Below are 13,455 nucleotides of genomic sequence, written 5' to 3'. Positions count from 1 at the left end.
CCCCCCCCCCCCATTGCCAGCCTGCTCACCCCAACTGCCCTCCCCTCCTGGCCTGATCGCCCCTAACCGCCTCTGCCTCGGCCCGGCCACCATGGCTTTGTCTGGAAGGACATTTGGAAGGTCTCCCGGTCTAATTAGCATATTACCCTTTTATTAGTATAGATTAGCCACTGGGTGAGGTACTGTCCTTGTCCTTCCCTCTTCCTTCACAGCCTGTCAGTCCCTGACTCCGTCCTTCCTGCCCTGCCTCTCTCCACCCTTCCCTTCTTCCCACCCACACATCAGGTCCAGCTCAGACCTCTCCCACCTGGGCCCCAGCCCCAGCCTTCTCCCCACCTCCTGCCTCAGCCTCACTTCATTACTCATCCCCTATGCAGGCTCGGGTCTCTTTCTCACTCCGAGTTAATTTTGTCCCTTCTCTGCTCAAGCCCTTTCTTGGGCACTTAGGAGTAAAGTTCATGATGGTGTCTAAAACCCTTCATGGGCTCTTGCCTACCTATCTTAATTTCACCACTCTGTAGCCTTCAATTCTTCCTGGCTTCATATAATTTTCTTTTCTTTAAAAAATTTTTAAAAATGTTTTTATTGATTTCAAAGAGGAAGGGAGAGGGAGAGGGAGGAAAACATTAGTACTGAGAGAGCATCATTGATTGGCTACCTCCTGCACACCCCACTGGGGATCGAGCCCTCAACCCCGGTACGTGCCCAGACCGGGAATTGAACCGTGACCTCCTGGTTCATAGGTTGATGCTCAACCACTGAGCCACGCTGGCCGGGCTCTTTTAGTTTTAATCCCAGCAGCACGGTGCTGCCAATGGCTCTCCACACAGGGAGGGGATCTTTCCCACCCCGTTTTCACACATATTTACTTCCTCTGCCTGCAGCATCCTCCTCAGGCCCTGCTTATTGTAGCCAACTTCACCCACCTTTCAAGACTGAACAGATGTCATGGATCTGGGAAGAAACCTCTAGCCTCCAAGCTGAGTCAGGTGCCTTTTTGGGGTGTGATTCTGTCCCACCCTTGCTCAAAACTCTCCCATGGAAACCTCTGTGGTGCTGAGACTGGTCTATATCTTGACCTGGGTCGGGTTTTAGTTTGGAAGGCTTACATATGCAAAAATTCATCCAGCTGATACTTAAGATTTGTCCATTTATCTGTATGTAAGTTACACCTCAATTAAGACATCAATAACCAAAAACAAGCAACAAAACCTCTCAAACCTCCCATCATCCTTGGGGAAAATGAACGCTCCACAGCCTGACATTGGAGGGCCTGTTTCTCTAAGCTTTATCTTTTAAGGTCTAGCTGTGGCAACTAGAAGATCACTATGTGTTTGTGGAGTGAAAAAATGGCACCTGGTCCCCTTCCTGGCTGTTTGCATGTAGCGGACGGACATCTGTGGTGTGTGCCTGGCCCACATCTCCTCCCTCTTTCTGCCAGGAGAGGCACTTGGTCTCCTTGCAGCGCGGGGTGATGATGCCAAACAGTCTGGCCAACAAGATATAAACACAGGTCTGCTGCTGGCTCTGGGAAGGCTACTGCTTTTCTTTATACAAAAGAAGGGCCACATCGCCTTCTGTCCGCAGAGACGATGTATGAAGCCACAATGTCCGCCATCCCCTGAGCACGAGAGGGGCCAGGAGGGTCACAGACTCAGCGCCCTAGCCAGAGGCTGTGGAGACTGAGCCGTGGGCCTCGTGCTGTTCTCCAGGCTTGTTTTGTGAGGACAATAAACCCCTAGCACTTACTCCATTATTGGACACGTTTTGCTGTTATCAAGAAATGTAGTAAAAACCATCACAAAGCCAAGAGACTTCACATAAAGACCCCATTCCGGGGCGTGGATCCTGGAGTACTGAACTGCATCTGGGGTCTTGATAACAGTGGCACAACAACAGGAATAACAGTAAAAAGAGTCCCAGGAATTCACTGAACTAGACGTTACTCTGAGGGGCGGGGAGCATGGCTCACACTGGGGGAGGGCCGAGGTAGCAGAGCTGGAGGTGGGGCCAGGTGGGGGGCGGGGGCTGGCCCAGCAGCAGGACGGAGAGCAGCAGCAGCAGCAGGAGACCCAGGACAGGCGCGGGAATCAGTGGATGCCGCCTGACCCTGCTGGGGTGGCAGGACAGTGCTTAGGGCAGGGCCCAGGGGAGCCTATGTGCCCCGATGACTGACCACCATTTCCTTTTGGTGATACCTTGGGGCTCACCTGAGCTGCTGGGGTTGGGGGTGCAGGGGGCACAGGCAGAAGTGGCTCCAGACTGGCCTCCTAACCGGAACCAGCTTCCTCTCCACAGGCACCAGCGCGTGCTGTAGGTCTGGCTGGGAGGGGCTGCTGGAGAGAGAGGAAGGCAGGGCAGTCACACTGGACATTGTCCCCAAGTTCCCTCCCAGTCCCTGGGGTCCCAGTACCTCTCAGGAGGGCTGCTTGGAATGTCTTCAGGGTGAGGGTCTCCCAGAAGGATGGAGAGATCAGCCTGGAAGGACAAAGGAGATGACAAACTTGGGCATGGGGTCCTTGGCAGAACTGACCCCATGGAAGGGGGTGGAACACAGTGAATGAACGGCTCCGTGCATGAACACTGAAATACACTGCCGGGTTGGGGTCCGAGCTCTGCCAGCTTCTGGCCGTGTGTCCTTTGGCACATCACCCACCTCTCCACACCCCACTTTCCCCACCTGCTGGACAGGGATGACGACAGTACCCACCTCACAGGCCTAAAGTGGAGACTGACTGAGTGAATTCAGGTTAAAAAAAAGTGAGCATGGGGCTCAGAACAGTGCCTGGCACATAGTGAGTGCTCGATAACTGTGTGAGCTACTCAATGTGATTATTTCCACTTCCATTGGATTCTGAAGTATCCAATGGCCATAGAGATACAGTAATAAATAACGAATAACAGAACACCAGTGCCAGCTACCACCTTCACCACGGCCACCTACTGTGTGCCTGCTCTGTGCCAGGCCTGGAGCCAGGCCCTTTCTGACATGATCCTTAACCCTCATCCCACCGAGAGCCGAGAGCCGGGTGAGGATCCTCACCACACCAGCTTGAGGAAGCGGAGGTGGGACCAGGCTCCACAGAGGGTGTGGCAGGAAGGAGGTGGGCTTTGCGGTCAGGCTGCTCAGAGAGACCCTGTGGGATGGTTGGACCCTGCAGGGTCCAGGTGCCTGGAACAGAACCTGGCACAGAGCCTGGCACACACTTGGGCTCTCACACCCTCAGCCGAGGACTGCAGGCTCCTCACTCACGTCACCACATTTCCTTCCCTCCCTTTCCTTGTCTGAGAATGGGGATGGTCACCTGCTGCTTGGAAAAGCAAAGGACCCGGTGTGTGTGGTGCTGGGCAGGGGGGTGCCGAGGCCGGCTGCGGAGGGCCCAGCCCCTTCCTGTGTGTGGGCGAGTGTGCGTGTGCATTTTCGCAATCCGGGGGTGTAGCCACGTCTGTGAGGCCGGTGGTGTGGCGGCTGCAGCCCTGTATGTGCTTGTGGGGGGGGTCCCCTGGGAACATTCTGGCCGCCCACTGGCCTGTAGGCCACCACCCACAGCACCATCCGCTCTCATTAGCTACAGCGAGGGCCTTGTTATCTCTTGGCCAAATGATTTTTCTGTCTGCTCAGGGGAAGTGAGGTGCAGGCGGGAGGTTGGAGCAGCTGTGATGACATCAGTCCCCTCCAAGGGCCCGGAGTGGATGGGCACTGGGGAGGGTGCGGGGACTGCTTACCGTGACGTGGATCTCCGCTTCCTCCTCTTCCTCTCTTCTGGGCAACCTGGGGCAACAACAATGTTCTTCCCTCTGCCTGGCTCCCATTTGCCCGTGGGGGGCTCAGGGGAATCTTTAAAGTTGGGGCCTTAAGGAGGATGGACCTGGATCTGTGACCTCAAAAAGGGTGCGAGGGTCTCTTCATCTCACTGGCTTTCTCAGGGGCTACTTTTCTAGGTGACGCCCCAGCGAGGAGCCAAGGCTTCCAGCTCTCACTCCCCAAAGCACCAGAGGCTCAGACCAGGGCCTGAGGAGACCTTGCCCCTGCTTCCTACCTGCTGGGTCGCGCCATTTTCAGAGCCTCAGTCTCACTGGCTCTTTTTTCAGGACTCAAACTCCAGAATCTGACTGTGTAAGGCCCACTCCCATCCTAGACCATTTCTCTTAGCGGGTATGAGCCCAGCCTCTGCCCTACCGAGGCTCGCAGGTGCCTGAAATGCCTCTTTAGAGACTCGGGTCTCAAGCTGCCAGCCTGGATAGCCCCTGGAGACCCAGATGTCCACATTCCTAGCCATCACCTTCGCTGGGAACAAGGGATTTGGCCCTCCAGTTTCAGACCCGACACCCTCAGGATACAGCTGTTTCCTCTAACAGCACCCCAAAAAGCATCCAGCCCCTCTCAAGGTTCAGGCCCTTAACCCTAGCCACTTCCAGGGCCACTGATTTCACTACCTCCCTCACTCCCATCTTCCCTGATCTGTGCATCACACCACCCCTGCCCCCCAGCTCAGATGTCCAGCCCCTGCCCCTGCTGCTGCTTAGCCCCTCCCCTTCTCCCTTCCACTTCTCGGTGACTGAGGGGAGGTCACATCTCTGGAGCCCCCATCCCTCCCAACCTCAGCTTTCCCAGACAGTCCAATTAGAGCTCATGGCAGGCAGCCTCATTAGTTGCTACAGCCAGGAGCTGAAAGAGGGGTGGGGGAGAGGGTGGCACCACAGGAAACCACAGGCCCCCAGGACAGGGCCCCAAGGAGGGTTCCTGCAGGCATCTAGTGCTGTTTCTATCCTCAAAGGCCTGCACACAAGCCTCGTAACAACCACAGGTCCACGGCACCATGCCAAAGGCACCGACCATCCTCTATCACAAAAGGACTGAGCTGGGATTTGAACCCCAGGTGTCTGACCCCAGAGCCCTCATGATTGCGCGACTGCTGGGGTGCTCCCCAGGGGCCCAATCTGGGTCTCATTTATCCCAGGTTCCCTAGAGGCCTTGGAGAGGTGTGTTCAGTGAGAGTGACCGGGTGACTGAGCTGCCCATCTTCCTGACAATTACCTTCTTTTATTAAGAGTCTCCTATACGAATACCACTCTTACAAGACCCCATTCGGGCATCGCCTCCCTCTCCCACGGGCGGGGTCAGGTGCCGGATGTCCTCCTGGGGCTCTGTGGGCCAGGGCTGTTTCCCCTGGGCCGGGAGTCACTGAGGGCAGGGCTGGATCTGACTCATGCTGGTCCACAGGCCCAGGGTCGCCTCAGCATGTGAGTGAGTGAATGAATGAATGAATGAATGAATGAGTGAGCGATGAGGCTCCAGCAGGGCTCTTAGGGTTCTTCTATTCCCTCTGTCTGAGAATCAGGAGGTGTCACCCCGAGGCAGAGGATGGGTTTGGAAGGAGCAGGCTTCTTACCACATTGACCGCTCCTTCCTTCCTTCATGCGGGTACGCTGGCTCTCCCTGGAAGTTCCTCTGTGGGAGGGGAAAAAAGGTTAGATCTCCGGGCTACCACCTCAAGAATTCACCATCTTCTTAAAAAACCTGCCTTCCTCCTGGGCCCCCTCCTTGAGGACAGCTCTACCCCCCTCACTGACACCCCCCGCCCCCAGGAGCAGAAACTGGAGCAGTTCTAGACCACATCAAGTCCCTTTCTTCTTCAGGACCCAGGAGTCCAGGTCCCCCAAACTTCTCACCTGGGCCCAAAAGGGGCTCAGTGGTCCCCTTTCAAACTCCATTCTCCTCCCAGGGTCCCAGTCATGGGTCATTTGTTCTTCCTCAGGACCAAGGTCCCTCTCTGTTTTTTCCAGAGACATCTCATCCTATGGCTTCAATCGACTTGACACTGTTTTCTAAGTGCATCCCTGAGCCAGGCCGGTGTGGCTCAGTGGTTGAGTGTTGGCCTATGAACCAGGAAGTCATAGTTTGATTCCTAGTCAGGGCACATACTTGGGTTGTGGGCTGGATCCCCAGTAGGGGGCCTGCAGGAGGCAGCCCATCAATGATCCTCTCTCATCATTGATGTTTCTGGCCCCTTATGGATCTGTCTCTCTCTTCCTCTCCCTTCCTCTCTGAAATCAATAAGGAAATATATTTTTTAAAAAATCAATGGAAAAATATCCTTGGGTGAGGATTAAAAAAAAAGATGAGTTGCCTCAGTTATTTAAAGTTATGTAATATTATTATTCAGGTTATTACAAAATTCATAAAACAATGGCTCCTTTTTGTATTTGTTAATCCTCATCTGAGGATATTTTTTTCTATTGATTTTTAGAGAGAGTGGAAGAGAGGGAGGGGAGAGGGACAGAGAGAGAGAGAGAGAGAGAGAGAGAAAGAAATATCCATGTGAGAGAGACACATCGACTGGTTGCCTCCTGCAGGCACCCCAAATGGGGCTGGGGATAAAGCCCGAAGGTATGTGTCCTTGATGGGGAAGTGAACCCAGGACCCTTTGGTCTGTGGGCCAACGCTCTAATATGGAAAAATATCCTTGGGTGAGGATTAAAAAAAAAGATGAGTTGCCTCAGTTATTTAAAGTTATGTAATATTATTATTCAGGTTATTACAAAATTCATAAAACAATGGCTCCTTTTTTTATTTGTTAATCCTCATCTGAGGATATTTTTTTCTATTGATTTTTAGAGAGAGTGGAAGAGAGGGAGGGGAGAGGGACAGAGAGAGAGAGAGAGAGAGAAAGAAATATCCATGTGAGGGAGACACATCGACTGGTTGCCTCCTGCAGGCACCCCAAATGGGGCTGGGGATAAAGCCTGAAGGTATGTGTCCTTGATGGGGAAGTGAACCCAGGATCCTTTGGTCTGTGGGCCAATGCTCTAACCACTGAACGCCACCAGCCAGGGCAATAATGGCTATTGCTGAGTTCAAGATTTCACAGTAGATTTCTTAAGGTAAACAGCTGCCTCCTGCACACCTCCCACTGGGGATGTGCCCGCAACCAAGGTACATGCCCCTGACCGGAATCGAACCTGGGACCTTTCAGTCCGCAGGCCGACGCTCTATCCTCTGAGCCAAATCGGTTTGGCTATTTCTTTATTTTATCTTATTTTTTAAGGATTTAGTAACTTAATTAAAATTTTTTTTTCAATTACAGTTTATTTTCAATTAAAGTTTACTTTCAATATTATTTTGTATTGGTTTCAGGGGTACAGCATAGTGTTTAGATACTCATGTACTTTACAGAGTGTCCCCCCTATATTTCCAATACCCACCTGGCCCCATACACAGTTTTTACACTATTATTGACTATATTCCCTATGCTGTACTTTACATCCCTTTGACTGTTTTGTAAATGTATGTAGTACCATTTTTTTAATTTTTAAAATTTTTTGTTTTAATCCTTACCTGAAGATATGTTTTTTATTGATTTGAAAGAGGAAGGGAGAGGGAGGGAGGCAGAGGTAGGAGGAAGGGAGGGAGGGAGGGAGGGAGAGAGAGAACATTGATGTGAGAAACATTAATTGGTTGCCTCTCATATGCACCTGCAACCTGTGTATGTGCCCTGACTGGGAATTGAACCTGAGACCCTTCAGTGTATCAGATGACGTTCCTAACAACTGAGCCACACCGGCCAGGGTGTAGTACCATTTCAAATAAGGTGATTTCTGACAGTGTTTTCTAAACAACCACCATCACATCACAAAGGAATTTGTGATGGCTTTCTTCATTTTTGCCTGCCGCACTAGCAGGCCAGTCCCTAAGCGGCAGGAATGGTGTCCTGTCTGGCTTGGGTTCCGTGTCCCTCAGTGAACAACTGCCTATTGAATGGGAGCAGGGCAGGTACATGGGGTCCCAGGCCCTTTTCCCAGTTCTGGACTCCACTGGTCTGGTCTCACGGCCCCTCCCGTGCTCACCTGTCCCGCAGCTGGGGCTTCAGGCAGAAACTCAGCTTCCTGGTCGCTCTCACTGGTGCCCTCCTCCCACTGCCACACCCCGCACAGAGGGCTGGAGAGATGGGTGGCTGCCTCTTCTTGTTTCTGGGAAAGTTGTTTCTGAGGTCAGGGAGGGCCAAGTAAAGGCACAATGCAGGTCAGAGATAGGGATGGAGATGGGCTGAGGTGTGTGTGGGGTGGGGTGGGGTGGAAGAAGCTGATATGAGGCTGGGGAGGGTGGAAGCAGGACCCAGGATGAGTTTGGTGCCAGGACCAAGAATTGGATAAGGAGAGGTTAGGACAGAGGGTCCTGAGGAGAAACGGGTTAGGGTGAGTCAGGGCTGGGTCAGAGTTTCAGCTCAAGGTGGGTTGGGTGTTCCCAGGGGTGCCAGACCCACCTGCTGAATGGCCTGGATCTCCACGCCCAGTGATGGGGGCAGCAGCTTGGTCCAGTCCACTCTTCTCCCCTGAGCTCCTTTGGGTAGCCTGGCCACACAGTCAGGAGGGGGACGGCCTCTGTGCCTGCCCACCACCTGTTGGACGCCTGTGCTGGGGTTGCCACCCTGCCCACCGCGGGGCTGGAGGCTGAGGTCCCTGCCCTTGGGCTCTCCTCCTGCCGCCTCCACCCCTCATGTTCTACTCACTCATCCGGCCCCTTGTGGGTCTGACTCAGCTGCTCCTCCAGGTGTGAGATTTCCAACCTCAGTTCCTGCAAAGGAGGGAGCGAGGGGCACCTGGTCTTCCCTTCTTCCCCACCCCCACCCCAGGCTCCTCTTCCAAGGTCAAGTCTACTCCCCTGACTTCTTTGGGTTCCTCAAGACACATATTGCCAAGGGACACGGGGGAGAAAGCAGTGACAAACTAAGGAGGCTGAGGAGAGACAGAGAGCAGCAGGAACCCAGAAGGTAACCTGCCAGCCAGGAAAACCAAGCAAAGGAAGGCGGAGACAGAGACACATGGAACAATAAAACACAATGGAAACAGCTCGAAGAGAGGCAAGAGACGCAGGAGGTGCAAGAGTCTCATAAAGACCAGGGACAGAGACAGGAGTCACCCTGGGAGGCGGACTAGATCCAGAGAGGGGCTGAGCAAGGACCTAAATACGCCAGGCAGACACACAGAGAGATAAGGAGGGGAGATGTGGTGAGAAGACACCCACAGAGAATAAAAGTGAACGGAAAACAGAGATACACAGAGAAATGAAAGAGAAAAAGTGAAAAGGCAGAGAGAGGGAAAGAGAGAGGGACATACATCAGACAGTGGAGATGGAAGTGAGAGGAGAAGACTTGATACAGAGTGACAGAAAGAGGCAGTAAATCCCGGAGATGGCAGGAGAAGTGGGAGAGCCACGAGCAGGGGGGGGCCGCCAAGGTTGGCGAGGGAGCCTGGGTTACCTGGGTTGTTGTCCTGTACTCCTCCAAGGTCTTGGCCAGACTCTCTGCGTGGCACGTGCGCTGGGAAAGCCCAAAGCAGATGAGACTGGGCCCAACCTCATTAAGACACTGAGGCTGAGTGGAGGTGTGCGAGTGTCGGGGAGGGCAGGGTGAGCTTGGGGGAAGGGCTAGGGCCTGAGGGACAGCACTGGGTTTGGAAAACAACAGAATATTTTAGATTTAAATGTAAAAGCCATATACAGATGTAGGATAAAGATTTGGGGGGCTCGTGCGGAGATCCTTAGGGCTGGGGAAGGGTCTAGGAGAACTGAAGAAGAAAGCAATAAAGAGAACATAGGCCCTGAGGCAGGCAAGAATGGATGTACTTGGACCACAGAACCCCTGGGACATCTGGGAATCTGAGAGGCATTTCCCAGCTCAGCTGCAGAACCACAAGGCGAGATCCCGCAGGGTCGTGCTTGTGACCTCAGTGGAAGCCTGTGACCTCTCTGGGTCATTTGCTTATCCCAGGATGAGAGCCAGACAGGCCTCCCTTTCCTGACTCAGGGCAGGAGATGGGCAGGTGCACATGGAAGCAAATGTCACTCGGCCCCCTTACCTCGGAGAGGTCCGTGTCTCGCTGGCAAATGAGGCGTTCACACTCATAGAGCTGCCGCTGCCAAGGAAGGAATCTGTCCATCTGTCCTGCCCACTCCCGAACCCCTCTCCTCAACCTCCCTCCAGGGCTCTGGACATCAGCTACATGGACAGGGATTTCAGCCAAGTTGCCTGGCAGCCCTGGGAACCTGACGGCTTGATGGAAGTTCCCAGCTGTCACCAGGCCTCGGTGGCTGAGACAGGAGATGGTAAATATGGCCCTGGGGGTGGTGGGAAGTTGTCAAGGTACTAGGGAGGGGCAGCACCTTCAAAGCATCCTTCTCCATGACCAGCTCCTCAGTCCTCCTCTTCACTCCATCCCGCTCTGCCAGTAGCTTTCCATTCTGGAAGGAGGAATGGCTGGTTATATTCACGTTAGCAAATGGCGATGCTAATACCCACAGTTGACATTTGCTGACACGTGATGTGCATCAGGCTTCAGGCTAAGCACTTTATGTTTTAGCCCATGAAACCCCTCCGACCAGCATATGGAATTTCAGCTTTGATTTCTCTGTGCATCAGTCCATCCCCCATCCGTAAAAATGACGATTAGAGCCTACTTCATGGGGCTGCTGTGAGGATTAAATCAGATACTTGGTAACATTTACTGAGCACCTTGCAGTAAATGAGTAAAAAACCTCATTTCTTATCCCCTATGTTAAAGATAAAAGCAACTCAGCTCTGGTGGGGTAGCTTAATTTGTTAGCGTGTCATCCCCATATGCTGAGATTGTGGGTTCCATCCCTGGTCAGGGCACATACAAGAAGCAACCACTGAAATGAATGCGTAAGTAAGTGGAATAACAAACTGATGTCTCTCTCTAAAAATCAATTAAAAAGAAACAAAAAAGCAACTCAGACACATAAAGGTTGAGTGACTTCCCCAGGTCTACAGATGGTTATTAATGCAAATACATGTTAATAACGCATTTAGAACAGCGGTCCTCAACTTTCCTAATGCCGCGACCCTTTAATACAGCTCCTCATGTTGTGGTGACCCCCAACCATAAAATTATTTTCGTTGCTACTTCATAACTGTAATTTTGCTACTGTTATGAATTGTAATGTAAATATCTGATATGCAGGATGTATTTTCATTGTGACAAATTGAACATAATTAAAGCATAGTGATTAATCACAAAAACAATATGTAATTATGTATGTGTTTTCCAATGGTCTTAGGCGACCCTTGTGAAAGGGTCATTCGACCCCCAAAGGGGTTGCGACCCACAGGTTAAGAACTGCTGATTAAGAACAATGCCTGATATATATCAAGGGTTTGGTAAATGTTATATTCAGAATAGTTTTATGTGGAATCTAAATTAAACAATATAAGTGAACAAACAAAACAGAAACAGATTTATAGTTACAGAGAACAGATTGATGGTTGCCAGAAGGGAGGGGGGTTTAGGGAACTGGGTGAAAAAGGTGAAGGAATTAGGTACAGATCGGTAGTTACAAAATAGTTATGGGAATGTAAGGTATGGCATAGGAAATATAGTCAATAATATTGTGATAATTATAAATGGTGCCAAGTAGGTACTGGAAATATCAGGGGACCACTTTTTAAAGCATATGATTGTCTAACCACTATGTATATACCTGAAATCAATACAAAATAATATTGAATGTAAACTGTAATTGAAAAAATGTTTACAAATATTTTTTAAACTTTGGATTATGAATTTTCAACACATACAAAAGTAAAAATAATAGTGTAATGAAACCCTTTACCAATCACCCAGCTTCAATAATTATATAGTTTCCCAGTTTGTTTCTTCTGTATCATGCAGGTCATTTGTTTTGTTTGGGGTTTAACCAGATTATTTTAAAGTAAATCCCAGGCATCATATTATTTCACGTTTAACTACTCCAGCATTTTAATCTCCTACTTAAGGACCCTACCTTTAGCAAAACCACAATACCTACCATTATCACCTTTAACAAAATTAATAATTCCTTAGTACCATCTCACACCAAGTTGTGCTCTTTTTAAATTTTTTTTTCCTCAAGTGTTTCATTTATTTTGCTTGAATGAGGATCCACAGGCTTTTGGTTGAAATGTCTCAATTCTTTTTAACTTGAGTGATCCTCCACTTTCCAATCCTGGCATTTTTTGGGTCCTTCTTTTGTGGAAGAAACCAGGTTATTTGTCTTGTGGAAATTGTGCACTTGGTTTATTGTGTTCTCCTTCTCCATGTCCCCGCATCTTCATTATTTCCTGTAAACTGGTGGGTAGGTCCAGGGCCTGGTCCAGACTTTGTTCGACTTTTTGGCAGGCAGATTTCATGGGTGTTGCGATGCAGGTCATATGCCGTTCAGGAAGAATGTAATGTCTGGCTGTCCTAACATAGTTTTAACTGCCATCATCCCCAATTTGAGAGAGGAAATTGAGGATCGGAGAGGTTAAAAAACTTGGCCAAGGTCACATGGTAAGTGGACTCAAACTCAAATCTGACTCCAAATTCTGTGCTTATAACCCCCGACTCTCCTCTGAGCCAGATGAAGCCTTGGGTGACAATGGGGAACCAGCTGCATCTCTCGTCCCAAGTTCATTACTAGAGGTGGAGACCATCGCAGAAGCTGATGATAACGTGAGGTAGACTCTGATGAGGACTAGGGCCTGGGCCTGCTGGGAGCCCTGATGAGGAGCTTCCTGAGGAGGCAGTGCTGGGGCAGAATCCTCAAGGGTGAAGAGAGTTATGCGGGGTGGGGGGGTGGGGGAGGGGACAAGTGGGCCAGGAGAAGGCAGTGGGCAGGGCTAGCTATGAAATAGGACTGAGAATAAAATGCCCCAAATTCCATTCTAGAGTTTCTGGGCAACAAAAACCTAGCAAGTTGCACTGAGTTTGATGAGGCATCATGGGGAGAGCATTTCTGGGCACGGAGGCAGTTGCTTTCCCTTGCCACAGCCCTCGTCCTGGTGCCCCTGGGGATACCAAGACCAGTTCCTCCTCCTCTCCAGCCCGGCTTCCCTGCAAGTCCTCCATCAGCTGCCCTCCTCCCTCTCAGTCCCAGCTAGCCTGGATGCCAGGTGAAGGGCGGAGGAAGGACGGAGGGGCCAGGAATGCTGTGTCAACATCTGTTCACCTGGTCGGGATTTGCAGGCTGGATCCTGGGCTACTCGGCAGGGAACCTGGTTACTCAGCCGCTCCTGCCTTCTTCTGCAGTAACCTGAGCCCTGCTCCATAGGTTCTCCTAGGGAAAGCTGAGTGTCCCTTACTCCAGCATTATTCTACTGTAACTTGAGAACTCGATCTATAGATGCTCTGTAGGCAGCAGCCAGCGGGGAGAAAGGTGGAGGGAGGGATCCAAGAATAGCTCCAGTTATCGAGCGCCTAGGATGTCCCAGGCGCAGCTCAAGGCACTTGATCTGGCAACAGGCCTTCTGGGCTGGGAAGAGCAGAGACTGCTGGCTGCCATTCACCCTGCTTATTCCTTCTTCTGCTTTCATTGAGGTCCTCTCTCCATGTGGGCAGGTGGGTCCCCAGCCTTAGCCCTGGAGGTGAATCAAGATGGAAATCTTGGCAGATTCAGGAGTCGGGAAGGTTAGCTGACCC

At 51.2% G+C, this 13,455-nt stretch overlaps 1 protein-coding gene across 3 annotated transcripts in view; it reads right to left on the bottom strand.

Moving 5' to 3' along the window:
* Positions 1-710: 710 nt before the first annotated feature.
* The window catches only part of CCDC155 (coiled-coil domain containing 155), a 28,234-nt gene continuing 15,489 nt past the window's right edge, over positions 711-13,455 (bottom strand). The window contains exons 9-19 of one of the 3 annotated variants that reach the window (XM_005879517.2): positions 10,163-10,240; positions 9,859-9,915; positions 9,261-9,320; positions 8,511-8,575; positions 8,265-8,352; positions 7,849-7,971; positions 5,394-5,452; positions 3,727-3,772; positions 2,414-2,478; positions 2,211-2,333; positions 711-2,110 (exon numbers count right to left, since the gene is read on the bottom strand). In XM_005879517.2, coding sequence (XP_005879579.1) covers positions 1,969-2,110; positions 2,211-2,333; positions 2,414-2,478; positions 3,727-3,772; positions 5,394-5,452; positions 7,849-7,971; positions 8,265-8,352; positions 8,511-8,575; positions 9,261-9,320; positions 9,859-9,915; positions 10,163-10,240 — 906 coding nt within the window. In that variant the 3' untranslated portion in view covers positions 711-1,968. Of the gene's footprint in view, positions 2,111-2,210; positions 2,337-2,413; positions 2,479-3,726; positions 3,773-5,393; positions 5,453-7,848; positions 7,987-8,264; positions 8,353-8,510; positions 8,576-9,260; positions 9,321-9,858; positions 9,916-10,162; positions 10,241-13,455 lie in introns of all 3 variants that reach the window. The other 2 variants (XM_014550525.1, XM_014550526.1) reach the window with 2 other exon arrangements.

Source organism: Myotis brandtii, unplaced genomic scaffold (genome assembly GCF_000412655.1).
Source record: "Myotis brandtii unplaced genomic scaffold, ASM41265v1 scaffold601, whole genome shotgun sequence".
Taxonomy (NCBI): domain Eukaryota; kingdom Metazoa; phylum Chordata; class Mammalia; order Chiroptera; family Vespertilionidae; genus Myotis; species Myotis brandtii.
This window is presented reverse-complemented; position numbering and strand designations above follow the sequence as displayed.